This window comes from Macaca thibetana, chromosome 3, assembly GCF_024542745.1.
Source record: "Macaca thibetana thibetana isolate TM-01 chromosome 3, ASM2454274v1, whole genome shotgun sequence".
Taxonomy (NCBI): domain Eukaryota; kingdom Metazoa; phylum Chordata; class Mammalia; order Primates; family Cercopithecidae; genus Macaca; species Macaca thibetana.
Genome location: NC_065580.1, coordinates 114,779,838 through 114,807,758, shown reverse-complemented (window position 1 = coordinate 114,807,758; position 27,921 = coordinate 114,779,838). Strand labels below are relative to the sequence as shown.

At 51.6% G+C, this 27,921-nt stretch overlaps 1 protein-coding gene across 2 annotated transcripts; it reads left to right on the top strand.

Annotated features, from left to right (window-relative positions):
• The first annotated feature begins 111 nt into the window (after positions 1-111).
• On the top strand, positions 112-27,243 carry NPC1L1 (NPC1 like intracellular cholesterol transporter 1). 2 transcript variants are annotated; one of them, XM_050783472.1, is made up of 21 exons: positions 112-182; positions 1,050-2,575; positions 4,409-4,509; positions 4,922-5,094; positions 5,352-5,480; positions 6,691-6,873; positions 7,463-7,577; positions 7,760-7,887; positions 9,112-9,249; positions 9,471-9,560; positions 18,987-19,177; positions 19,385-19,509; positions 20,101-20,227; positions 20,396-20,451; positions 21,757-21,759; positions 22,197-22,271; positions 22,938-23,088; positions 23,361-23,592; positions 24,132-24,245; positions 24,344-24,506; positions 26,675-27,243. In XM_050783472.1, exons 1-21 carry the CDS (start codon positions 129-131, stop codon positions 26,875-26,877), a joined length of 4,077 nt encoding a protein of 1,358 aa, XP_050639429.1. In that variant the 5' UTR covers positions 112-128; the 3' UTR covers positions 26,878-27,243. The 2 variants fall into 2 exon arrangements, with proteins under 2 accessions (XP_050639429.1, XP_050639430.1); XM_050783473.1 differs by lacking the exons at positions 21,757-21,759; positions 22,197-22,271.
• The last annotated feature ends 678 nt before the right edge of the window (positions 27,244-27,921 follow it).

The window sequence follows — 27,921 nt, the reverse complement described above, 5'->3', positions numbered from 1 at the left end:
TCATTGGTCCCTAACCCAGTCAGGCCAGGGTTGTCATCGAAGGGGAGGAGGCTGCCTTAATGTGTGTTCAGCCCTTGGCTATCCCTGAGGCCTGGCGCGGCTACCCGCTGACCCCTTCTCGACCCGGGATGGCGGAGGCCGGCCTGAGCGGCTGGCTGCTGTGGGCCCTGCTCCTGCACTTGGTGAGTCCCAGGGCTTGGCTCCACCTCCCCTACAGCCTCCAGTTAGGGACCCTGGGGCCAGCCGTGTACCAGGCGAGTGTTACTGGGTAACAGCAAGGGAGCCTCAGGGCCTGCAGGCTGGGCCAGTCTCCGGACACATGAGGGATGCCAGGCCCCACAGAGGAGAGGTGCAGGTGGAGGGTTTCCAGGTCACAGAGTTGAATGCACACAGGGGTGAAAGAGGTCGCTGGACTGGGGTGTTCCAAGTCCCTCCTGTCACTGGCCCTACTGGGTGGGGTCCAGGCCTGCAGTTGAGGGAGGTCTGAGGCAAGGAGGTGCTGGGATGGGGTTACCTAGTGAGCATCACCTAGGGAGTCCTGGGAGAAGATCCAGGACTGGCGCCTCTTAAGTTCCTCGCTCCCTTTGTGTCTGGGAGGTGGGTGATGGCTTTCGGCCTCAAGCAGGTGGTGGTGGTGGTGGCGGTGGGAGCCGGGGGGCCTCCTGCACAGACTCTCCATGAGAGACCCTGGCCTCTGGATGTGGTGTGCAGTGTGGGGACTCAGGCTGACTTTGATGTGGGCAGGGCCCGGCACCTTGGAGTCAGCTTTGCCTCCTTACCCATACCTGGCCTCTCCAGCAGGACCTTCCTAAACTGCAGGTCTATCAGGCCACACCTAGGAAGAAAGGCCTGGCTGCCCCGCCCACTTGTCACTCCAACACTGGCTGGCTGGCTGGCACATGCCTCCAGGAGGCTTCCCACTCCCCACACTCCCCCCTTCCCTGCCCCTGCTCCATGTCCTTCTTACCCCCACGCCCTCCCTGGCTGCCTGCTGCCTGGATGGCACCCAGCTGTGTCAGGGCCCATGAGTGATGTTGCTGTGTCTGCAGGCCCAGAGCGAGCCTTACACACCCATCCACCAGCCTGGCTACTGCGCCTTCTATGACGAATGTGGGAAGAACCCAGAGCTGTCTGGAGGCCTCATGACACTCTCCAACGTGTCCTGTCTGTCCAACACGCCAGCCCGCAACATCACAGGTGATCACCTGATCCTATTACAGAGGATCTGCCCCCGCCTCTACACCGGCCCCAACACCCAAGCCTGCTGCTCCGCCAAGCAGCTGGTATCATTGGAAGCGAGTCTGTCGATCACCAAGGCCCTCCTCACCCGCTGCCCAGCCTGCTCTGACAATTTCGTGAGCCTGCACTGCCACAACACATGCAGCCCCAACCAGAGCCTCTTCATCAATGTGACCCGCGTGGCTCAGCTAGGGGCTGGACAACTCCCAGCTGTGGTGGCCTATGAGGCCTTCTACCAGCACAGCTTTGCCGAGCAGAGCTATGACTCCTGCAGCCGTGTGCACATCCCTGCGGCTGCCACGCTGGCTGTGGGCAGCATGTGTGGCGTGTATGGCTCTGCCCTTTGCAATGCCCAGCGCTGGCTCAACTTCCAGGGAGACACAGGCAATGGTCTGGCCCCACTGGACATCACCTTCCACCTCTTGGAGCCCGGCCAGGCTGTGGGGAGTGGGATTCAGCCTCTGAATGAGGGGGTTGCACGTTGCAATGAGTCCCAAGGTGACGACGCAGTGGCCTGCTCCTGCCAGGACTGTGCTGCATCCTGTCCTGCCATCGCCCATCCCCAGGCCCTGGACTCCACCTTCCGCCTGGGCCGGATGCCGGGTGGGCTGGTCCTCATCATCATCCTCTGTTCTGTCTTCACTGTGGTCGCCATCCTGCTCGTGGGACTCCGTGTGGCCCCCACCAGGGACAAAAGCAAGACGGTGGACCCCAAGAAGGGCACCAGCCTCTCTGACAAGCTCAGCTTCTCCACCCACACCCTCCTTGGCCAGTTCTTCCAGGGCTGGGGCACCTGGGTGGCTTCGTGGCCTCTGACCATCCTGGTGCTGTCTGTCATCCCGGTGGTGGTCTTGGCAGCGGGCCTGGTCTTTACAGAACTCACTACGGACCCCGTGGAGCTGTGGTCGGCCCCCAACAGCCAAGCCCGGAGTGAGAAGGCTTTTCATGACCAGCATTTCGGCCCCTTCTTCCGAACCAACCAGGTGATCCTGACGGCTCCTAACCGGTCCAGCTACAGGTATGACTCCCTGCTGCTGGGGCCCAAGAACTTCAGCGGGATCCTGGACCTGGACTTGCTGCTGGAGCTGCTGGAGTTGCAGGAGAGGCTGCGGCACCTCCAGGTGTGGTCGCCCGAAGCACAGCGCAACATCTCCCTGCAGCACATCTGCTACGCCCCCCTCAATCCGGACAATACCAGTCTCTCCGATTGCTGCATCAACAGCCTCCTGCAGTATTTCCAGAACAACCGCACGCTCCTGTTGCTCACGGCCAACCAGACACTGATGGGGCAGACCTCCCAAGTCGACTGGAGGGACCATTTTCTGTACTGTGCCAAGTGAGTCCGTGGTGGGGCCCAAGCGAGGAGCGGGCTGGGGCTGGGCTGCCATGGCCTCCTGGGAACCTGGCCGGGCATACAGCTGGTCCTGAAGGACCAGAGGTAGCTATTCCTATGACTCTGGCCTGGGGCTGCCCAGATGCTTATCTCTGCCCCTCGTCCAGCTGCCATTTCCTTTGGCCAGAGTTCCTGCTCATGGCTACAGGTTTGTGCATGGCCATCACTGGCCCTTCAACCCCGGGTCCACTCTGTCTTTCTGCAGAGCTCCTGACATGTGGAGCTCCCTGCCACATTCTTGGTTTAAGTCTGACAGAGGAGTCCGATTGGCACAGCACATGTTTATATTTGCCTTGTTTTGCTTCTTGTTTCTGTGCCAGGTGCCATAGGGCCGTCAGTAGCCCGTGAGGTACCATGGTATGCACTGGAAAAAGTGCCCTCAGGCCAGGGGTCATGGCTGGTCTCAGGCACCTGGGCCGGGTGTCCTGGGGCAGGCCACAGCCACATACACTTCTATTGATTGGGGTTCGGTCCTGGTTCTGTCCACTCTGGTGTGCTGCCAACAAGGCTGCTGGACCAAGGCGCCCAAGAGCCAAGGGCAGCAGCGGGGCGGTGGCAGTGGAGGCTCCTTGAGGTTGGAGTAGAGCAGAGGTCCTCAAAATGAACGTTTAGTACTCCATACTCCAGAGCAAATGAGAGTTAAAAGGGGCAAATAGCATCTTAGTGTTATTATGAAAACAGTTCTGACCTTACAGACCCTTGAAAGGATCTCCAGGACACCGAAGGGCCCCAGGCCACACTTTGAGAACCACTGGATTGGAAGAGAGTGCTGACACTTTCTGTCCCCCGCTATCTGGCTCTGCATCCCTTGGCTGGGCCCCAAGTTTGGGCTGTTTCTCAGAGTGTCTGTGCCGGGAACCCAAGGGCTGTCTCTTGGAAACAGCGGGAATGAGAGGAGCTATTGTTTGCTCTGGGGAGGCATCGTGGTCTGACCTCCGACTCGTGTCTGATGCTAGCTTTATAGTCCATTAGAGGGCATTATCTTTATTTTGACTTGGGTGCTCACAACAACTCTTGGGTGGTCCAATTATCCCCACTTTACAGACATGAAAACTGAGGCTCGCAGGGGTGTGGTAAGCTGCTCAAAGTCACACAGCAACCAGCACTTGCTTGCTGAGAGCTGAGAGAGGGGCGTAGAGAGCTTCGCTCTGGTGTCCCACCGCGTCTTCACAATGATGGGCTTTGCAGAAAGGGCTAAGCTGAAGGAACTACAGAATTGCCTGAGGGTACCAGGCTAGTAAACTCTGAAAACATTGGCTCCTGGGCTCCAGGATTCCAAATTTGACCTCAGTACCTAGAGGGTTTTGGGGGGCCCTAGGCAGGAGAAGGAGGCTGAGAGGGCAACATTTGAGACAGCCCATGCCAGACCCCACGGCTCAAATCCCAGCTCTTCCGCCCTCATCACACCTGAGGACTTCAGATGTGATGCTCAATCCAGAATCAGATAGTGTCAGAGCCAGGAAGGTCAGGCTAGTGTGTGGAGACGTGAGAGGCACAGAGGGACATGGCCCGGAGCAGCCCCTGCCTGGCACAGAGGAGGCACCTGGCAGCTCCAACTCACTCGGTGGGTGGGGGCCTGCAGGAGATCTTGCTGGATGGGAGCCATTTAGGACCCACTGGGCTGGGCTATCTGCAGTTATCTGCAGCCAGTGTCCCCCACCCCACCAGCTCACCCTCCGTAGTGCTGTGGGTCTGGGGTGGGAGGGGAAGGGAGGGGCCATAGGGACTGGGCAGGGCCAGGAAAGGCCCTTTCCCTTTGTGGTCATCTCCCTCCAGTGCCCCGCTCACCTTCAAGGATGGCACAGCCCTGGCCCTGAGCTGCATGGCTGACTATGGGGCCCCTGTCTTCCCCTTCCTTGCCGTTGGGGGGTACAAAGGTAAGCTAAGTGGGCCCTGAGAGGAGGCCAAGGAAGATGCAGTATTGGGGCAGGAACCATAGACGGGAGGGTGGGGGTGGTGCTGGGGGTTCTCACAGCCTGGGGGTGACCTGGTTTCTGGAAGCTATAGGCCGACCCTGTCCTGTCTCCTCTCTCTGCCATCTCCTTTATCTTCTCATAGTGTTACTCAGGCACTCTGGTTTTTTGCCTGGGCCCAAAGGTCTTACCTTTGCCTGAGAGAAGTGGGGTGTAGGAGGTAAGGCCATGAATCAGATGAAGAAGGAGTGGGGGAGAAGGAGCAAGGGGTGATGGCAAGGGTGAAGCTAGATAGGGGGAGGGAATATAGGGGTGCAGCTGGAGGGGGAGGGAGGCACGGGTGCAGCAGGAAGGGACTGAGCATTTCTTATCCCAGGGAAGGACTATTCTGAGGCAGAGGCCCTGATCATGACGTTCTCCCTCAACAACTACCCTGCCGGGGACCCCCGGCTGGCCCAGGCCCAGCTGTGGGAGGAGGCCTTCTTGGAGGAAATGCGAGCCTTCCAGCGTCGGACGGCTGGCAAGTTCCAGGTCACGTTCATGGCTGAGGTAGGGGCTGCAGGGTCCCTGGCTCTAGGGGTGCAACCCAGGTGGTCTTGGGTCAGCTCCTGTGTCCCCAAGCTGGGCAGTGGCTGCCTGCTTGGAACAGGGTAATTGTGATAGCTGTTCTTGTAGCCTCACCAGGGATGATGGGGGGCCATCAGGCCCTGTGACACAACACACAGTGCCCAGTGACTGAGCTATTGAGAGCCGGCCTAGCTGGAGCAGGCACGGTCAGTGGGGGCTGGTCGGGTGTGTGTCCACAGCGCTCTCTGGAAGATGAGATCAATCGCACCACAGCCGAAGACCTGCCCATCTTTGCCACCAGCTACATTGTCATCTTCCTGTACATCTCCCTGGCCCTGGGCAGCTATTCCAGCTGGAGCCGAGTGATGGTGAGAAGCGGGAGGGACACAGCTAGGTGGGCTAGCCCAGGACCCCAGGCATCTTCAGCAGGCCTTCTACAACTTTCCTAACCAGAGCATCTCAGAGCAGCAGAATGGACACACCTAAGTGGCTGCCCCAAAGGGTAATACCTCTGGAAGGTGTTCTGTGCTGAAAGTGAAAGGCCAAGAGCTGTTTTCTTTTCTTTTTCTTTCCTTTTCTTTCTTTTCTTTTCTCTTTTCCCTCCTTCCCTCTCTCTTTCGCTTTCTTTTCTTTCTCTCTCTCTCTTTCTCTCTCTGTCTCTCTTTTTTTCTCTTTCTTTCTTTTGAGACAGGGTCTTGCTCTGCTGCCCAGGCTGGAGTGCAGCGGCATGATCTTAGCTTGTTGCAACCTCAAAAATCCTGGGCACAAGTGATCCTCCTGCTTCAGCCTCCCAAGTAGTTGGGACTATAGGCACATGCCATTGCGCCCAGCTTTTTTTTTTTTTTTTTTTTTTTTTTTAAGACAGAGTTTTGCTCTTGTTGCCCAGGCTGGAGTGCAATGGCACGATCTTGGCTCACTGCAACCTCTGCCTCCCAGGTTCAAGCAATTCTCCTGCCTCAGCCTCCTGAGTAGCTGGGACTACAGGCATGTGCCACCACACCTGACTAATTTTGTGTTTTTAGTAGAGACAGTGTTTCTCCATGTTGGTCAGGCTGGTCTCAGGTGATCTGCCCACCCAAAGTGCTGGGATTACAGGCATGAGCTACTGCTCCCGGCCATTTTTTTTTTTAAATTTTTTGTAGAGACGGAGTCTCGCTTTGTTGCCTAGGCTGGTCTCAAACTCCTGGGCTCAAGCAATTCTTCCTCGTCAGCCTCCCAAAGTGTTGAGATTACAGGTGTGAGCCACCACACCTGACCTAAGAGCAGTTTTCTTTCTGTTACATGCCATACCCTGACTTGCCCAAATGCAAAGCTAATACTTACAATCTCTTGCAATGCGTGCTCAAGGAAGATGGAGCAGGCTCACCTATGCCTTGGGGTTTCATGGACCTGCCCTTGGGAGGATGGCTCTGCAGAGGGGCTTTAATGTGAGATGTGAGCTCCTCACCACCGGGGGCATATCGGGGACCTGCAGGCACGGAGGGTGCCTGCCTGCTGTGGTGTCTCGCCTAGCTGAGGCTGGTGGGCATACTGGGTAGGTGCTAGGTGGCCAGGGGGCTGAGCCTGTTTGCATTACAGGTGGACTCCAAGGCCACGCTGGGCCTTGGCGGGGTGGCCGTGGTCCTGGGAGCAGTCATGGCTGCCATGGGCTTCTTCTCCTACCTGGGTATCCGCTCCTCCCTGATCATCCTGCAAGTGGTGCCTTTCCTGGTGCTGTCTGTGGGGGCTGATAACATCTTCATCTTTGTTCTCGAGTACCAGGTAAGAAGGGAGGAGCTCTCCATACCCCCAACTGCCCACTCTTCTGCCAACCTCACCTCCTGGCCAGATGGGACTCTGGCGTGAATTTGCTGGGTCTCCCTGCAGACTCTTTCTGTTCATCGACACTCATGTTTACAATATCTGTAGAAACTAGAGTGTGTTGACATAAATGACTTCATCCTGCCTCTACCATCCGGAATTAGCTTTCTGTTAACTCCTTGCAATGTCTAGTAAAACCTCTCCATGTTAGTACATTACAGCCTCCTCCTGTCTTTATGCTGCTACGTAGCATTCCACGGTAAGGATAAATCAGAGTCGATTTCACCTCTCCCTGTTGGTGAACAGGGTTCCAACAATGCTTGGAACAGGGGTGCTATAGACATCTCGAAAGCACCAAGCATTTCTCCCAGCCAGACCCTGGAAGAAGAACATTGGCCGTGGAGAGTGTGAGGGTCTTTGATGATTCAGGAAGGTCAGAGCAGCTCCTCAGGCCTGGCTGCAGCTCTGGGCACTTGCCAGCTCCCTGCTGGCCTTTGAGGGATGGTGCCCTTGGAGGTCCCTGGCTCTTATCCCTGCTGTTCCCACCCAGAGGCTGCCCCGGAGGCCTGGGGAGCCGCGAGAGGTTCACATTGGCCGAGCCCTGGGCAGGGTGGCCCCCAGCATGCTGTTGTGCAGCCTCTCTGAGGCCATCTGCTTCTTCCTAGGTGAGCCTGGGGCAGACCCTTCCCACTTGGCATTAGGCCTGCTGGGTTAGTGCCGGGGCCTAGGAGTTCCCAGAGGGCAGTGGGTATAGTGCAGACCCCCTTCCCCCCTGCACCTTGTCAATGTCAGCTCCCACTCTGCCCTTGAAGCCAGGGTTCCCTGACAGCCCTCTGCTCCCTCACAGGGGCCCTGACCCCCATGCCAGCTGTGCGGACCTTTGCCCTGACCTCTGGCCTTGCAGTGGTCCTTGACTTCCTCCTGCAGATGTCTGCCTTTGTGGCCCTGCTCTCCCTGGACAGCAAGAGGCAGGAGGTAGGGGCAGCCGGGCCAGTACCAAGGGACCTGCCCCTGGGTTCCCACCATGGCAGGGAGATGGGGTGGCTTTACCACCACAGAGATGGCCCAGAGAATGGGGTGGGGGACAGGGGCATTGTGCCGGGAAGGTAATATTTAGGCCATGTGTTCTCCAATTTCCTATAGAAAAATAAATTTGTTTTGACAAATTTTGCAATATAATCGAACCTCCTTAAGTGCATGAGGTTCAGAAATAAAATACAGTTGACCCTTGAACAATGTGGAGATTAGGGGACTGACTGTCTGAGAAGTTGAAAATCTGCATGTAACTTTTTTTTTTTTTTTTGAGATGGAGTTTCACTCTTCACCTAGGCTAGAGTGCAATGGCGTGATCTCAGCTCACTGCAACCTCTGCCTCCTGGGTTCAAGCGATTCTCCTGCCTCAGCCACCCGAGTACTGAGATTACAGGCCCCCACCAGCTCTCCTGGCTAATTTTTGTATTTTTAGTAGAGATGGGGTTTCACCATGTTGGTCAGGCTGGTCTCGAACTCCTAACCTCAAGTGGTCCACCCACCTTGGCCTCCCAAATGCTGGGATTACAGGCGTGAGCTACCACGCCTGGTCTGCAGGTAACATTTGACCCCTCCAAACTTAATTCCTACTAGCCTACTATTACCTGGAAGCCTTAATGATAATATAAGTAGTCGATAACACATCTTTTGAATGTTATATGTATTATAAACTGTATTCTTACAATAAAGGAAGCTAGAAAAAAGAAAATGTTAGTAAGAAAGTCATAAGGAAGAGAAAATCTATTTACTATTCACGAAGTGAAAGTGGATCATCATGAAGGTCTTTATCCTCATTGTCTTCAGGTTGAGTAGGCTGAGGAAGAGGAGGAAGAGGAGGGCTTGGTCTTGCTGTTTTGGGGGCAGCAGAGGTGGAAGAAAATCTAGGGATAAGTGAGCCTAGGCAGTTCAAACTCGTCTTGCTCAAGGGTCAGCTGTATAAATGAGAGATGGACAGGAGTTGATCTGTTGGTTTAAATGATGGCATACAATTTAAAGATATTTTATCAAGATTTAAAAAAAAAAGGCAAAGAAAACAGCACACTGGTATGTCTCCATGAGCGGCACTGGCACAGGCCACCCACAGAAGGTGACACTCCCTGGGGGCAGGAAGGTGGTCCCTGGGATCTGGTCTGCTCTGGGACTACCTCGAGGGGCTGCCTCCCGCTCCAGGCCTCCCGATTGGACGTCTGCTGCTGCGTCAAGCCCCGGGAGCTGCCCCTGCCTGGCCAGGGAGAGGGGTTCCTGCTTGGCCTCTTCCGAAAGGCCTATGTCCCCTTCCTGCTGCACTGGATCACTCAAGGGGTTGTGGTGAGTGGGCCTGGAAGCACAGGAGGGCAGGGGGACTAGGTGGGGACCTCGCCTCAGGGAGACCAGGGTTGGAGGTGGGGAGGTGCTGATACCTGGGGCTGGCATGCAAGTCTGCTCAACTTCAGAATGTTGCCCATGACACCCTGACTGACTTAAATTTGTGGGGAGATTGGGGGGCGGCTACTGGGCAGGGTGGTCTCATGCAGCAGGTCCCTTCTCAGCTGCTGCTGTTTCTCGCCCTGTTTGGAGTGAGCCTCTACTACATGTGCCACATCAGTGTTGGACTGGACCAGGAGCTGGCCCTGCCCAAGGTGAGCTCAGGCTCTTCTCAACCCTTAGGCCCTTGGGATTTGGGGAGGGGCAGTAGCAACCAGCAGGGATGGGTTGGGGGTCTCTAGCCAGGGGCTTGGCCAGAGGTGCAGAGCTGCTCACTGCTTTGGAGGCATCTCCAGCAGTCCTGCGGAGTGAAGCCACATTCATGTATGAACAGCACAACAACCAGGTGCCAGCCCCAGGCCACAGTAAGAGAGATGGCCCAGGCACTGGAGGGCTGTCCATGTGAGACAGCAGGCCACAAAGAATGACTGTCACTTTGCTGAGTGCCTGCCCAGTGTCCAGCCCTGTGAATCCTCTGGGCCTGAAGCCCAGGGAGGGCAGGGGTTCAGGGAAAGGAAAGCCCCATGGTTGGAGGGGCCTCCAAGCTCGCATAGGATTTGCAGAGGAAAGTGATGACAGACTGGCCAATGGGGGGCTGGGGCGAGCCCAGGTGTGTTTCCTGGGTGTGGCAGCGACTGTGGGGGTGGGATGAGCTGGAGGCCAAGGGCATGGTTGGGGAGAGGCTGATTGCCCAGCCTGGATCAGTAAGTGTGTGGGCCAACAGGCACAATGTGTCAGCCAAGGCTGGGGACCCGGCTCATCTGGATGTGCACCAGTGGTGGCCATGGACTGGTGGCCAAGAGAAAGCAGCCATAGACAACAAAGTCTGAGACACATGGTCAGACTGCATGAGCAAGCTCTGCGGAGAGGGAGGGCATCAAGGGGACTTGATGTCTAGGACCCATCTGGAGAACTGTGATGGAGATTTGGGCAAGAGTCTGGGCACTGGCAGGAGCCCCAGTGGAAGCAGCGAGGCCCAAGCCCACAGCAGGGCTGAGTGGGGTGCAGCTGGGGTAGATGTGTTAGGCTGTACTGGCCTGGAAGCCAGGTGAGGGAGGACAAGAGCAGACAGCTCAGGACTATACTTTGGGTGACCCTATGGAGGGAGAGCAGGTGGGGAGTCCCAGAATGAACCTGCCACCTGCAGAAGCCCTGGGGGCTATGTCACGGGGCTGAGGTGAAGAGGGTCTTTAGTGCCCCAAGAGCAAGAAGGAAGGACGTGATGGGCCACTAGACCTTGCTGAGGTTTTATGTTGACGTCTTTTGTTTATTTTTCTGTTGGGGATGTTTGTTTCTTACTGCTTTTAAAATTTTTATCATTTTTTTCCCAGTTTTTTATTGTGGTAAAATACACATAATAGAAAATTACCATTGTAACCTTTTTAAAGTGTACAGTTCAGTGATATTAAGTACACTCATACTATTCAACTATCACCACCATCCATCTCCAAAACTCTTTCCTTTTTGCAAAATTGAAACTTTATCCAATAAACAGTGGCTCCCCATTCTCCCCTCCCCTCAGCTCCTGACACAACCACCATTTACTTTTTTTTTTGAGATGGAGTTTTGCTCTTGTTGCCCAGGCTGGAGTGCAATGGCACAATCCCGGCTCACCGCAATCTCCACCTCCCGGGTTCAGGTGATTCTCCTGCCTCAGCCTCCCAAGTAGCTGGGATTACAGGCGGCCACCACCACACCCAGCTAATTTTTGTATTTTTAGTAGAGACGAGGTTTCATGTTGGCCTGGCTGGTCTTGAACTCCTGACCTCAGGTGATCCACCTGCCTCGGCCTCCCAAAGTGCTGGGATTACAGGTATGAGCCACCGCACCTGGCCTCTACTTTTTCTTTTTTGTTTTGAGATGGAGTCTTGCTCTGTCGCCCAGGCTGGAGTGCAACGGTACGAACTCGGCTTACTGCAGCCTCTGCCTCCCAGGTTCAAGCGATTCTCCTGCCTCTGCCTCCTGAGTAGCTGGGACTACAGGCATGTGCCATCACACCCAGCTAATTTTTGTATTTTTAGTAGAGATAGGGTTTTGCCATGTTGGCCAGGCTGGTCTCGAACTCCTGACCTTGTGATCGGCCCGCCTTGGTCTCCTGAAGTGCTGGGATTACAGGCATGAACCACTGTGTCTGGCCCATTTACTTTCTGTTCTATGAGTTTGACCACTCTAGGCACCTCGTATAAGTGAACTCAAACAATATTTATTTTTTTGGCTGGAAGTGGTGGCTCACTCCTGTAATCCCAGCACTTTGGGAGGCTGAGGTGGATGGATCGCCTGAGATTAGGAGTTTGAGACCAGCCTGACCAGCATTGAGAAACCCTGTCTCTACTAAAAATATAAAATTAACTGGGCATGGTGACACATGCCTGTAATCCCAGCTACTTGGGAGGCTGAGGCAGGAGAATCGCTTGAACCTGGGAGGCGGATGTTGCGGCGAGCTGAGATCATGCCATTGCACTCCAGCCTGGGAAACAGAGTAAGGATTCGTCTCAAAATAAATAAATAAATAAATAAAGTCTATTTTGTCTGGTATTAGTATAGCTATCCCTATTCTCTTTTGTTTCCTATTTACATGGAATATCTTTTTTTCTGTTCTTTCACTTTTGACCTATTTGTGTTTTTGGATCTAAGGTGAGTCTCTTGGAGAGAGCATATATTAGATCACGTTTTGTTGTTTTTTAGCAGATGGGGGCTGCCTAGGGCACAGTATGCCAACTCTCACAATCTTGATCGTGTGTTTAATCCATTCTACCACTCTTTTTTTTTTTGAGATGGAGTCTCGGTCTCTCGCCCAGGCTGGAGTGCAGTGGAGCGATCTTGGCTCACTGCAACTTACATCTCCCAGATTCAAGCGATTCTCCTGCCTCAGCCTCCTGAGTAGCTGGGATTACAGGTGCATACCACCAAGCCTGGCTACTTGTTTTATATTTTTTGTAGAAACGGGGTTTCACCATGTTGACCAGGCTGGTCTTGAACTCCTGTCTTTGAGTAATCCACCCACTTCAGCCTCCCAAAGTGCTGGGATTACAGGCATGAGCCACCATGACTGACCCTACTACTCTCTTTTGATTGAAGAGTTTAATCCATTTACATTTAGAGTAATTACTGATGAGGAGGGCTTTACTTCTGTCATTTTGCTATTTGTTTTCTATATGCCTTGTAGCTTTTTTGTTTCTCATTTCCTGCATTACTGACTTCTTTTGTGCTTAGTTGGTTGCTACTAGTGAAATTTTACATTTTCCTTTCATTTCCTTTTGTGCATAGTCTACAGCTAATTTTATTTGTGATTACCATGAGGATTACATTAAATGTGCTGAAGTTATAACACTCTAAATTTATGCCAACTTTCTTTCCATAGCATACAAAAACTCTGCTCCTATAACAACTCCATCTTATCCCCCTTTCAGTTATTGATGTCACAAATTATATTTTGGGCTAGCCATGGTGGCTCATGCCTGTAATCCCAATGCTTTGGGAGGTGGAGGTAAAAGGATTGCTTGAGGCCAGCAATTTGAGACCAGCCTGGCCAACACAGTGAGATCCCATCTCTTGAAAAAATTTAAAATTTAGCTGGGCATGGTAGCACATGCCTGTAGTCCCAGCTATGTGGGAGGCTTGCTTGAGTCCAGGAATTCAAGGATGTAGTCAGTTATGATCATGCCACTGCACACCAGCCTGAGCAAGAGAGAGAGACCTTGTCTCAAAAAATTATATTTTTCAGCTGGGTGCAGTGGCTCACGGCTGTAATCCCAGCACTTTGTGAGGTGGTTGGATCACCTGAGGCCAGGAGTTCGAGATCAGCCTAGCCAACATGACAAAACTCCGTCTCTACTAAAAATACAAAAATTAGCCAGGCATGGTGGCACATGACTGTAAACCTAGCTACTTAGGAGGCTGAGACATGAGAATTGCTTGAATCTAGGAGGTAGAGGTTGCAGTGAGCTGAGATTGTGCCACTGTACTCCAGCTTGGGCAATAGAGTGAAACTGTGTCTCAAAAACTTTTGTATTTTTAGGCATTATGTATCCAAAATCATAGGCTAATGATTTTTTTTTTTTTGCATTAGTCTCTTCAATCATGTACAAAAAGGTGGAGTTATAAATCATAACATTTATAACTGCCCATTTATTTAACCTTGCTCGGGATTTATTTATTTATTTATTTAGGCAGAGTCTTGCTCTGTTGCCCAGGCTGAAATGCAGTGGTGTGATCATAGCTCACTATAACCTCAAACTCCTGGCCTCAAAAGATCCTCCCACCTCAGCCAGCTGAGGTACTGGGATTACAGGTGTAAGCCACCGTGCCTAGCCAAGGGATTTTTATTTCTTCATACATCTTTGAGTTACTGTCTGATGTCTTTTTTTTTTTTTTTTTTTTTTTTTTTTTGAGACATTGTTTCACTCTTATTGCCCACCCAGGCTGGAGTGCAATTGTGTGATCTCAGCTCACCGCAACCTCCGCCTCCTGGGTTCAAGTGATTCTCCTGCCTCAGCCTCCTGAGTACTGGGATTACAGGCATGTGCCACCACATTGGGCTAATTTTGTATTTTTAGTAGAGATGAGGTTTCTCCATGTTGGTCAGGCTGGTCTCGAACTCCCAACCTCAGGTGATCTGCCTGCCTTGGCCTCCCAAAGTGCTGGGATTACAGGCATGAGCCGCCACGCCTGGCCTGTCTAACGTCTTTTTATTTCAACCTACAGGATTCCTTTTAGCATTTCTTTCAGTGAAGGACTAGTGATAACAAATTCCTTCTGCTTTTGTTTATCTGAGAATGTCTTAATTTCACCTTCATTTTAATTTTTTTTAAATTTTTTATTTATTTTGAGATGGAGTTTCGCTCTTGTCGCCCAGACTGGAGTACAATGGTATGACCTCAGCTCACTGCAACCTCTGCCTCCTGAGTTCAAGCAATTCTCCTGCCTCAGCCTCCTGAGTAGCTGAGATTACAGGTGCACACCACCATGCCAGGCTAATTTTTGTATTTTTAATAGAGACGGGGTTTTACCATGTTGGCCAGGCTGGTCGTGAACTCCTGACCTCAGGTGATCCACCCGCCTTGGCCTCCCAAAGTGCTGGGATTACAGGCATGAGCCACCATGCCCGGCCCATTTTTACTTTTTAATTAAAACAATTTTTTTGAGATGGGGGTCTCACTATGTTACTCAGACTGGTCTCGAACTTTTGAGCTCAAGCAATCCTCCTGTTTCAGCCTCCCAAAGTATTCGGATTATAGGATGAATCACCTCATCTGGCTTCTCCCTCATTTTTACTTTTTATTTTTATTTATTTTTTTGAGATGGAGTCTCACTGTGTCGCCCAGAGTGGAGTGCAGTGGTGTGATCTCGGCTCATTGCAACCTCCACCTCCGAGATTCAAGAGATTCTACTACCTCAGCCTCCAAAGTAGCTGGAATTAACAGGTGCATGCCTCCATGCCTGGCTAATTTTTGTATTTTTAGCAGAGATGGGGTCTCACCATGTTAGTCAAGCTGGTCTCAAACTCCTGGCCTCAAATGATCTGTCTACCTCGGCCTCCCAAAGTGCTGGGATTACAGGCATGAGCCACCATGCCCGGCCTTCTCCCTCATTTTTAAGTGACAGTTTTGCTGGAATTAGGACTTTTCATTGACAATTGTTTTTTCTTCAGCACTTGTTTTTTGTTTGTTTTTGAGACAGAGTCTCACTCTGTCATCCAGGCTGGAGTGCAGTGGCACAATCTTAGCTCACTGCAACCTCTGCTTCCCAGGTTCAAGTGATTCTCCTGCTTCAGCCTCCTGAGTAGCTGGGATTACAGGCGTGTGCCACCATGCCTGGCTAATTTTTGTATTTTCAGAAGAGATGGGGTTTTGCCATGTTGGCCAGGCTGGTCTCAAACTCCTGACCTTAGGTGATCCACCTGCCTCAGCCTCCTGAAGTGCTGGGATTCCAGGCATGAGCCACCATGCCCAGCATTCTTTAGCACCTTCAATATACAAACCCACTGCCATCTGGGCTTTAAGGTTTCTGATGAGAAATATGCTGATAATCTTTTTGACAATCTTTTGTATATGCCAAGTCATTTCTTTTTTTCAATGTTTTCTATTTTTTAAAAAACTGTATTTTATTTTATTTTTTAGAGACAGGGTCTTGCTATGTTGCCTAGAATGGACTTGAAATCCTGGGCTCAAGCAATCCTCCCACCTCAGCCTCTTGAGTAGCTGGGACGACAGGTATATGCCACCATGCCTGGCTTATCTTTGGTTTTTGACAGCTAAATTATAATATGCAACCGGGTGCAGTAGCTCATGCCTGTAATCCCAGCACTTTGGGAGGCCAAGGCAGGCAGATCACGAGGTCAAGAGATCAAGACCATCCTGGCCAACGTGGTGAAACCCCATCTCTACTAAAAATACAAAAATTAGCTGGGCGTGGTTGTGTGCACTTGTAGTCCAAGATACTTGGGAGGCTGAGGCAGGAGAATCACTTGAACCCAGGAGGCAGAGGTTGCAGTGAGCTGAGATTATGCCACTGCACGCCAGCCTGGCAACATAGCGAGACTCCATCTCAAAAAAAAAAAAAATTTAATATCCTTTGGTGTGGGTTTCTTTAGTTTATCCTACTGGAGTTTATTGAGTTTCTTAAATGTTTATATTCATGTCCTTCATCAAATTTGGGGAGTTCTGGCCATAAGTTTTTCAAATAATCTCACTTCCCCTTTCTCTTTTCTTCTGGAATTCTTACAATGCATATTTTGGTCTATTTGATGATGATGATGTCTCACAGTCCCTTAGGCTCTGCTCTGTTCACTTTTGTTATTTTTTTTTCTTTCTGTTCTTCAAACTCAGTAATTTCAATGGTCTTATCTTCAGTTTGCTAATTCTTTCTTCTGACTGCTTTTGAATCCCTCTAGTGAATTTTTCATTTAAGTTCCTACACTTTTTAGCTCCAGAGTTTTTTGCTCCTTTTAATGTTTTCTCCTTATTGATATTTCCATTTTGTTCATAAATTATTTCCTTGGCTTTGTTTTCTTTTAGCTCTTTGAGTAACTTTAAGGCAATTGTTTTATTTATTTATTTATTGAGACAGAGTCTTGCTCTGTCACCCAGGCTGGAGTGCAGTGGTGTGATCTCAGGCCACTGCAACCTCTGCCTCCTGGGGTCAAGCCTCAGCCTCCCAAGTAGCTGGGATTACAGGTGCCTGCCACCATGCTTGGCTAATTTTTGTATTTTTAGTAGAGACAGGGTTTCACCATATTGGCCAGGCTGGTCTTGAACTCCTGGCCTCATGTGATCTGCCTGCCTTGGCCTTCTAAAGTTCTGGGATTACAGGCATGAGCCACTGCACCCAGCTGAGACAATTGTTTTGAAGTCTTTGTCTAGTAAGTCTGCTGTCTGGTCTTACCCAGGGACAGTTTCCGTTGCTTAATATTTTCCCTTTGAATGGGCCATGTTTTTCTTTTTCTTGGTGTGTTTTTGGTTGAAAAACGGACATTTGATTCTTATAATGTAGTAGCTCTGGAGATCAGATTCTCCTTCTTTCCCAGGGCTTGCTTTATGTTATTTATTGCTGTTGGTGTTTCTGTGCTGGGGATCAGCCAAAGGCACAGAGTTAATGTTTCTCAGGTATTTTATGAGCCTGCATATTTCTCTGGGCATTTATGCAGTGTGGTGACTGTCTAAATATCCCTATATTTATGGTTGCTTTTGAATGTCCTTGTCCTTATATGTATGGTTCCCAAAAGGAAAACGAGGGAAAAATGAAGGGGTGGGGGATAGGTGCTTACTCTTTAAATCTCCTGGAAGTCACTTTAGTAAGATGTGGAGGCAGTTGCAACAATGGTGGTGGGAGTTGCAATAGTGGCTGCCTGCCTGTGTATCTGTACCACCAATATCAGAAGTAATGATCAATGATCAGAACTCAGATATCAGAACTTGATATTTGGATTTATTTATTTATTTATTAGAGACAGGGTCTGGCTCTCTTGCCCAGGCTGGAGTGCAGTGGTGCAATCATAGCTCAGTGCAGCATCAAACTTCCAGGCTCAAATGATTCTCCTACCTCAGCCTCCTGAGTAGCTGGGACTACAGGCATGTGCCACCACACCCAGCTAACTTTTGTATATTTTTTTTGTAGAGACAGGGTGTCACTGTGTGTCCAGATCAGTCTCCCACTCATGGGTTCAAGTGACCCTCCTGCTTGACCTCCCAAAGTTCTGAAATTACAAGTGTAAGCCATCATGCCCAGCTGATATTTGGTGGATGGTGTCCTTGCCTACCCTGGCTCCTGCAAGCTGTGTACAAGCTGCTTCTGGAAAGCATACACAGCTGCATGCCTTGAAGCTGGGAGTGGCAAATGGGTAGCTGCTACTGTACTAAAAGCTGAGATTGCCTGAAATTAACCACAATTTACTGTCCAAGACTTATCCTAGAAGCTTCCAGCCCTCAATAGACTCCAGAGTTCCAAAATAATTACACCAGGGCTGGTGTGGTGGCTCACACCTGTAATCCCAGCTGTTTGGGAGGCTGAGGCGGGTGGATCGCTTGAGGTCAGGAGTTTGAGACCAGCCTGGCCAACATAGTAAAACCCCATCTCTATTAAAAATACAAAAATCAGCCAGGAGTGGTGGCACGTGCCTGTAATCCCAGCTACTCAGGAGGCTGAGGCACAAGAATCGCTTGAACCCAGGAGGTGGAGGTTGCAGTGAGCAGAGATCACACCACTGCACTCCAGCTTGGGAAGACTCTGTCTCAAAAAAAAAAAAAAAAAAAAAAAGGAAAAAAAAGAAAAAAAATAGTTATACCAGACAAGTTGTTTTCTAGGCAGGGAGAGAGATTCCTGACACTTCCTACTGTGCCATTTTCCCTAATGTCACTCTGAGCCTTTATGTTATAGAAGGGAGCAGACCATGAGGATGCCTGGTGCATGGCTTTGAGGGTGTATACACTGACATTTATGTGTGCACACAAATACGGGCCGTTGTCACAGGCCAGCTTGTTAGACTGTGGCTGTGCCAAATTGGGGGTGACAGGAAGGGATACAATTATGTGTATGTGCATGTTTGTGTGTGTCAGTGTGTGTTCATGTGAGGTGATATGAGTTGCTCTGTGCTTGCACCCCCGTAAGTGTACCTCTGTTTGCACCTGTGATTATACCTATTCTGTGAACCTTGGAGTATATTCATCTGTGGGTACACCTAAAACCGTGTTCCGGTGTAACTGTACAGTGCACATACATCTTGAAGGTACCCCTGAGTGTGTGTGTCTGTGCATGTCCTTCTCTATATGTACCTTGTGTGTGACCTCTGAGCATGTACCTCTCGGTGTATATTTTGTGTACGTGTGTACATGTACCTCTGTGTACCTCTAGGCATGTATCTGTGTGTACACCTCTGAGTGTCCCACTGACACATCCCTTTGAGTGTGTAACTGCATGTGTATCTCTGAACATGTTCCTCTGTGTGTGTTCCTCTGATCGTGGACCTCTGAGCATGTGCCTTTTAGCATGTACTTCTGTGTGTACCTTCGAGAGTGTGAGCTGGAGTGAGCCCTTTAGGGGTGTGCATAGCAAACTGAAGCTTACTGACCCTCCTCCACTCCTAGGACTCGTACCTGCTTGACTATTTCCTCTTTCTGAACCGCTACTTCGAGACGGGGGCCCCGGTGTACTTTGTTACTACCTCAGGCTACAACTTCTCCAGTGAGGCTGGGATGAATGCCATCTGCTCCAGTGCAGGCTGCAACAACTTCTCCTTCACCCAGAAGATCCAGTATGCCACAGAGTTCCCTGAGCAGTGAGTGCCTGGCCGCCCCACACCCCGGCCTACTCCCTGTTTGAGTCCCCCAAGTCCTCACCAGTCCTTTCTTCCTGCCTGTTGTACCCCTGTCCTGCTGTCCTGCTGCCGTATGCCTGGGGAAGGCTGCGTGGGGGTTGGGCCATGAGAAGAATCCACCACCCTGCTCAGCTGGCCTTGTCACCCTTCCTCCCACCTGCCCCTTAGGTCTTACCTTGCCATCCCTGCCTCCTCCTGGGTGGATGACTTCATTGACTGGCTGACCCCATCCTCCTGCTGCCGCCTTTATATATCTGGCCCCAATAAGGACCAGTTCTGCCCCTCGACTGTCAGTGAGTTTGGGGCCATAGGGGCTCACTGCCTACCATAGCTCAGGCAAACTGAGGCAACAGAAAGGAGAGGACTGGAGAGGCTCCCTCAACATCTTGACCTGTCTTGTGGGGTCCATTGGGGGCATGGATGCAGATGTGGCCTGAGGGACAGGCACTCTGTGAGGAGCACCTGTGTGGGTGGCTGTGCTGGCCCGTGGGCATCACACACGTATGCTGCTGTGTACCGTGCCCCACTTTCAGAGCACGTGGCACTCCTGGGTGGCAGGGCACTGGGGAGTCAGGAGTGGAGAGCTGCTGAGGTTGGCACATGGCCCCGCCGCACAAAGCAGTGGCATTTGTAGGTGGAGAGGACTTTGTGGGGCCTGTTTTTCTGCCCCAAATTTCCTTTCCCCTTCTGCCTGTAGGTGCCCACAGTTTCTATAGCCAAGAGGAGAACTTCTCCCACAAATAACAAAAGCAAATCCCCCTAGAAGTGACTAGTTGAGGCTGGAGTGCCTGGGACCTCTGATGGGATTGTTGGGGAAGGAGGGGCACACAGCAGTTGCTGCTGGCCCTGGGGTGTCACTGCCCAGACCCCTGCTTTCTCTGCAGACTCCCTGAACTGCCTAAAGAACTGCCTGAGCATCACGATGGGCTCTGTGAGGCCCTCAGTGGAGCAGTTCTATAAGTATCTTCCCTGGTTCCTGAATGACCGGCCCAACATCAAATGTCCCAAAGGGTAAGCTTGGGAGGGCCTTCTGCTGGGGAGGACAGACATGTGGGACCTAGGATGGGGGTGAATATAGAGAGGCAGGAGGAAGCTATCAGGGGCCTCTCTGGGGTGGCTGTGGGCTGGGCAGATGAAAGGAGCTTTGTTCCTGGCTAAGCCTTTGCCCTGACCTCACAGCGGCCTGGGAGCATACAGCACCTCTGTGAACTTGACTTCAGATGGCCAGGTTTTAGGTAAGCATGGCCTTGCCTGGAGGGGAGGACATAATCAGTTGCTCTGGAGGGCCCCTGAGAACCCCAGGGAATAGCCTGTCACGTGTTGTCTCCCTCCTGTGTCAGGAGCTTCTAACTGCCCTGGCCCTGTCAGCAGGGGTCTTGTTTCCCAACTCCACATCCTCAGACTTCACCCCTTCTCTCACTCCCAAGTCAATGGTCAGCGTTGTTTGTGGAATTCATTCAGCAGTTGATACCATACTTGGGAGTTCTCCACACCCTGGCTAAGTACCTTTCTTACAAGCACAAATTACACCCAAAGGGCAGCTGGCTAAATGAATTAGGATGCTTGGCACAGCACAATCCTAGCAGTCATTAAAAGTAACAAGAGGCTGGGTGCGATGGCTCATGCCTGTAATCTTAGCACTCCAGGAGGCCGAGGCGAGAGGATCTCTTGAACCCAGGAGTTTGAGACCAGCCCAGGCAACATAGGGAAGCCCTCTTTTTTTTTTTTTTGAGACAGAGTCTCACTCTGTTGCCCAGGCCAGAGTGCAGTGGTGTGATCACTGCAACCTCCACTTCCGAGGTTCAAGCGATTCTCCTGCCTCAGCCTCCTGAGTAGCTGGGACTATAGGAGCATGCCACCACACCTGGGTAATTTTTGTATTTTCAGCAGAGATGGAGTTTCACCATGTTGGCCAGGCTGGTCTCAAACTCCTGGCCTCAGGTGATATGCCTGCCTCGGCCTCCCAAAATGCTGGTATTACAGGCATGAACCACTGTGCCCGGCCTCCTGTACGAAATAAAATTTAAAAAACTGCCTGGGTGTGGTGGCGTGTGCCTGTAGTTCCAGCTATTCAGGAGGCTGGGCGGGAGGAATGTCTGAATCTGGGAGGTTGAGGCTGCAGTGAGCCGTGATCGCAACACTGCACTCCAGCCTGGGCAACAAAGTGAGACCCTCTCTCAAAAAAAAAAAAAAAAAAAAGAAAGAGAGAAAAAAAGAAAAAGGTAACAAGGGAGATACAGTTAGACTGACAGGAAGAGGACCCACAACATGCTGTCAGCTCATACAGCAGATGGCAGAATGAGACAGCCATCTGTGTAAAGGAGCTGGCTATAGCTCTGTGCAGACATGCTTGGTGTAGGGAGCCTAAGGGAGCTCGTGCTGCAGATGGACATGGGGGTCGTTGGCGGGTGGGGGAGCTTTTGAAGGGTGATCTCACTTTGTACTGAAATAATTTGTAGTTTGAACTGCTGGCTGAAAGCTGCCTGAAGTTCACTTGACAATCACTTGAACGTGGGAAGTAGAAGTTGCAGTGAGCCAAGATCGTGCCACTGCACTCCAGCTGCGGTGACAGAGTGAGACTCTGTCTTGAAAACAAAAACAAAAACAAGAACAAAAAACCCTTTATTGTATAAGGGTCTTAATAACCTTAATTTCTTCTTCTTCTTTTTTTTTTTGAGACGGAGTCTCGCTCTGTCGCCCAGGCTGGAGTGCGGTGGCGCGATCTTGGCTCACTGCAAGCTCCGCCTCCCAGGTTCAGTCCATTCTCCTGCCTCAGCCTCCTGAGTAGCTGGGACTACAGGTGCCTGCCACCATGCCTGGCTCATTTTTTTGTATTTTTAGTAGAGACGGGGTTTCACTGTGTTAGCCAGGATGGTCTCGATCTCCTGACCTCGTGATCTGCCTGCCTCGGCCTCCCAAAGTGCTGGGATTACAGGCATGAGCCACCGCGCCCGGCCTTCTTTTTTTTTTTTGAGATGAGGTCTTGCTCTGTTGCCCAGGCTGGAGTGCAGTAGCACAATCTCGGCTCACTGCAGCCTCTACCTCCCGGGTTCAAGCAATTCTCCCGCCTCAGCCCCCCAAGTAGCTGGGATTACAGGGGTGTGCCACCACGTCCGGCTAATTCTTGCATTTTTAGTAGAGACAGGGTTTCACCATGTTGGGCAGGCTGGTCTCGAACTCCTGACCTCAGGTGATTGGCCTGCCTTAGCCTCCCAAAGTGCTGGGATTACAGGTGTGAGCCACCGCGCCTGGCCAATAACCTTAATTTCTTAAAACGTCATTAAGAAATAACCTTGAGCCCTAAGCCACAGTTCTAATAATTCAACTGTTCTCATTTTTCTGTCTTCCTTTCTAGTCCTTTCCTATAGGAATATGCAAATTAAAAACCAATTAAGTTAATTTTAAAAATCCAATGCATATCTTGAAACCATATAGAGAAGAATCTGGGTTCACTAGAGAGATCTCTATAGGCTTCATTCATCAAAGGTCAGGCCTGGGTCTCCCACAGCAGTGGGGCCAGCTATGGAGTTTGCAGGGCTGGTGCAAAACAAAAATATGGACCTCTTGCACAAAATTTACCAAGAATTTCAAATGGTGGCGGCAGAGCCCTGAACCCAGCTTGATCACATGCCTATGCCACTGTGTCTGGGGTGTTCTGAAGGTGTCCTGGAAAGGGCTCTGACCTTTGCCCTTCCATCTTCCGTGTGCCATGGCTGTCCAGCCTCCAGGTTCATGGCCTATCACAAGCCCCTGAAAAACTCACAGGATTACACAGAAGCTCTGCGGGCAGCTCGGGAGCTGGCAGCCAACATCACTGCTGACCTGCGGAAGGTGCCTGGGACAGACCCAGCTTTTGAGGTCTTCCCCTACACGTGAGGACCTGAGTGGCTGAGCTAGAGGGAGGTGGGGGATGGTTGCTGGAGATTGGAGGTTAGGGTGGAGGGCTTGCAAGGAGTTGCATGAGATGAGCACCAGTTTTAGGTCAGGAGGCTCTGGCTGCAGACTTGGGCCTATTTCTTATGCTGGTTTTTACCCCAATATAAGCCTGCCTGACCCTCAGCATTCTCCTTCTGAAGTGGGGTGTCCCACCCACCTTGAGGGCCCCAGAGGCATGAGCTTGTGACCATGCTCTGTACTCTGGCAGGGTCACCAATGTGTTTTATGAGCAGTACCTGACCATTCTCCCTGAGGGGCTCTTCATGCTCAGCCTCTGCCTGGTGCCCACCTTCGCTGTCTGCTGCCTCCTGCTGGGCCTGGACCTGCGCTCCGGCCTCCTCAACCTGCTGTCCATCATCATGATCCTCGTGGACACCGTTGGCTTCATGGCCCTGTGGGGCATCAGTTACAATGCTGTGTCCCTCATCAACCTGGTCTCGGTAACCCAGCAGACACAGGCACCAGGGGGCCCTGGAGGGGTGGTTGGGGATCCAGCCTCATAGAATACTCCCAGTTCCTTTTTTTTTTCTTTCTTTCTTTTTTTTAGAGGCAGGGTCTTGCTCTGTTTCTCAGGCTTGTGCAGTGACATGATCACAGCTCACTGTAGCCTCGAACTCTTGGGCTCAAGCGATCCTCTGACCTCAGCCTCCCAAGTAGCTGGGACTACAGGCACGTGCCACTGTGTCCAGCTAATATTTTAATTTTTGTTGTAGAGACAGGGTCTCACTTTGTTGCCCAGAATGGTCCCAAACTCCTAGGCTCAAGTGATCTTCTCACCTGAGCCTCCCAGTGTTGGGATTATAGGCATGAGCCACTATAATGGCTCATTGGGATTATAGGCACGAGCCACTTGGCACCCGGCCAAATACTCTGTCTAGAATTTAATGCCTGCCCCGCGCTGGTCCTGGTGGAGGCCTCATCTCCCCAGTTCCTTCCCTACCTCTGCCTTTCTTGGCTTATGCCCCCTCTCTGCCCATAGGCGGTGGGCATGTCTGTGGAGTTCGTGTCCCACATTACCCGCTCCTTTGCCATCAGCACCAAGCCCACCCGGCTGGAGAGGGCCAAAGAGGCCACCATCTCTATGGGAAGTGCGGTGAGTGGGGAGGAGTGGGCCACCCTGTGCCCCACTCGACACCCTGTGCCCTGCTTGATGCCCTGTGCCCTGCCTGACACCTGGTTCTGACCCCCCAGGTGTTTGCAGGTGTGGCCATGACCAACCTCCCTGGCATCCTGGTCCTGGGCCTTGCCAAGGCCCAGCTCATTCAGATCTTCTTCTTCCGCCTCAACCTCCTGATTACTCTGCTGGGTCTGCTGCATGGCTTGGTCTTCCTGCCTGTCATCCTCAGCTATGTGGGTGAGTGCCCCGGCCTGTTCCTACCAGGCTGTCATGATTATCATGACGACAACAGTAACAGTGCATACTTACCACGGAAGCTCAGGAAGTGCACACAAGCCATGGGCAGACGTCAAGCTCAGGAAGTGCACACAAGCCATGGGCAGACGTCAGAAGCCAGGACCATGACCATGTGGCACTTCTAGTCTTTGAAGCTTCTGTTGTTCATTTAATGTGCTGTGAACATATTTCTTTTGTCAGCAATGTATGTCTCAAACAACGTTTCTGTGGCCCTGTACACTCTGGATCTTCACGGCACTGCTGTTGGACTTTTAAGCATGCCCTTCAGCAAGAAATATGTTTTATACCCAGAGGTGACACGCACAAGCACACACAGACATGCTGCCTGAAACAGATGCTTCACTAAATAATATTAATACTTCTCTTATACATGTGAAGCATTCTGATATTTCTGGTTCCATTCTATTATTATTATTATTGTTTTTGGAGACAGGGTCTTGCTCTGACACCCAGGCTGGAGTGCAATAGCATGATCACAGCTTACTGCAGCCTTGACTTCCCAGGCTCAAGTGATCCTCCCACCTCAGCCTCCCGAGTAGCTGGGACCCCAGGTGCACATCACCATGCCAGCTAATTTTTAATTTTTTTGTAGAGGTGGGGTCTCCCTGTGTTGCCCAGGCTGGTCTCAAACTCCTGAGCTCGTGATCCACCTTGGCCTTCCATAGTATTAGGATTACAGGTGTGAGCCACTGTGCTTGGCTTTTATTTTAATTTAAATTTATTATTTATTTTATTTTAATTGATTGAGATGGAGTCTCACTCTGTCGCCCAAGCTGGAGTGCAGTGGTGTGATCTCAGCTTCTTGCAACCCCTGCCTCACCAAGTTCAAGCCATTCTCCTGCTTTAGCCTCCCAAGCAGCTGGGATTACAGGCACAGACCACTACGCCTGGCTAATTTTTTTAATTCATTTTTTATTTTTAGTAGAGATGGGGTTTCACCATGTTGGCCAGGCTTGTCTCGAACTCCTGACCTCAGGTGATTTGACCGCCAAGGCCTCCCAAAGTGCTGGGATTACAGGCGTGAGCCACTGTGCCCCAGCCCTATTATTAATTTTTTTTTTTTTTCTTTAAGACAAGAGCTTCGCTCTGTTGCCCAGGCTGGAGTGTGGTGGTGCGATCTCAGTTCACTGCAACCTCTGCTTTCTGGGTTCAAGCAATTCTTCTGTCTTAGCCTCCTGAGTAGCTAGGATATCAGTGCACACCACCATGGCTGGCCAATTTTTGTATTTTTATTAGAGACAGGGTTTCACCATGTTGGTCAGGCTGGTCTCGAACTCCTGACCTCAGGTGATCCCTCTGCCTTGGCCTCCCAAAGTGCGGGCCTCCCAAAGTGCGGGGATTACAGGCGTGGGCCACCGCACCCAGTCTCATTAATTTTTTGAAATGCTGGCCAGGAGTGGTGGCTCATGCCTGTAATCCTAGCACTTTGGGAGGCTGAGGCGCATGGAGGCTCAAATTGAGCCTCCCAGGATGAAGGTGTTTCTGGCTCTCAGGGTGGGCAAGCTGGGAGGAGTTCAATTTTACCCCCCACCAGATGGTAATAATAATATTACTAGAGGACATTTATAGAGGGGTGTGTTTGTGCATCAACATATGTGTCTGTAATTCTCTTAACTACCCCCCCGAGGTAGGCATCATTATCCTTCCCTTTTTACAGATGAGGGAACTGAGACACCTGCCCCAGGTTACAGACTTGGTCAAAGGTAGCAGGGGTTGGAGCCCACACAGCTCCATGGTTCCTAAACATGTCTCTTGTGGGGACTCCCTGACCCTCTTGGAAGGAGTAGAGTGTGTGTGCTAGGGGTGGTGGGTGAGACATAAGAGAGGGGCAAGGAGGAGCAGTTGTGGGGTGTGCTTGGACGAGGGGTATCCAGGGCCTTGGAGCTGCAGGTGGTGGCTGTTCCTCGGAGGCTCCCAACATGCTTGGGGGATGGGGGACCAGGACATCCCTGAAGCTTGGGCTGCAAATGTAGTGACCCCAGAAGGCACATGGCACAGAGCCCCCCTGGGACCCTTCCTGCCTTGGGTTTGTTGTACAGAACCAGGAGTAGCTTCTCACCTGTGTCCCCTGCCCACCTCTCTGACTGTGGTTCTCTGTCTCACTGCAGGGCCTGACGTCAACCCAGCTCTGGCACTGGAGCAGAAGCTGGCTGAGGAGGCAGCAGCGGCAGCCATAGCGGCCTCCTACCCAAATCACCCCTCCCGAGTCTCCACAGCTGACAACATCTATGTCAACCACAGCTTTGAAGGTTCTATCAAAGGTGCTGGTGCCGTCAGCAACTTCTTGCCCAACAATGGGCGGCAGTTCTGATACAGCCAGAGGCCCCCTGTCTAGGCTCTATGGCCGTGAACCGAAGGGTTATGAGGGTCTTCCCTGTGACTGTCCCTTGACACATGCCCTTCTCAAATCCTAGGGGAGGCCATTCCCATGAGACTACCTGTCACTGGAGGATGGCCTGCTCTTGGGGCATCCAAGCAGCACCACTGATGGCTCCTCTGCTCCCACAGTGGGTCCCCAGTTTCCAAGTCACCTAGGCCTTGGGCAGTGCCTCCTCCTTCTGGGCCTGGGTCTGGAAGTTGGCAGGAACAGACACACTCCATGTTTGTCCCACACTCACTCACTTTCCTAGGAGCCCACTTCTCATCCAACTTTTCCCTTCTCAGTTTCTCTGTCAAAAGTCTTTTTTTTTTTTTTTTTTTTTTTTTGAGACGGAGTCTCGCTCTGCCGCCCAGGCTGGAGTGCAGTGGCCGGATCTCAGCTCACTGCAAGCTCCGCCTCCCGGGTTTACGCCATTCTCCTGCCTCAGCCTCCCGAGTAGCTGGGACTACAGGCGCCCGCCACCTCGCCCGGCTAGTTTTTTGTATTTTTTAGTAGAGACGGGGTTTCACCATGTTAGCCAGGATGGTCTCGATCTCCTGACCTCGTGATCCGCCCGTCTCGGCCTCCCAAAGTGCTGGGATTACAGGCTTGAGCCACCGCGCCCGGCCTCTGTCAAAAGTCTTAATTCTGTGTCAGTAAGTCTTTAACACGTACTAGTGTCCCTGAGAACACAGACAGTGACCACTGCCCTGGGTTGTGATATCACAGGAGGCCAGGGAGGGGCAAAGGCTCAGGCCAAGAGTCAACGCTGTGGGAGGCCGGTCAGTAGCCACTCCCTCCAGAGCGCACCTGCAGGTCTGCCATCTACGGCCCTTTCTGGCAAGAGAAGGGCCCAGGAAGGATGTTCCCATAAGCACCTTGGTCATGGATTAGCCCCTCCTGGAAAACGGTGTTGGGTTTGGTCTCCAGCTCCGACTCTTATTAAGGCTGTTGCTGCCAGTCAAGGCCACCCAGGATTCTGAAGGCTGGGAGCTC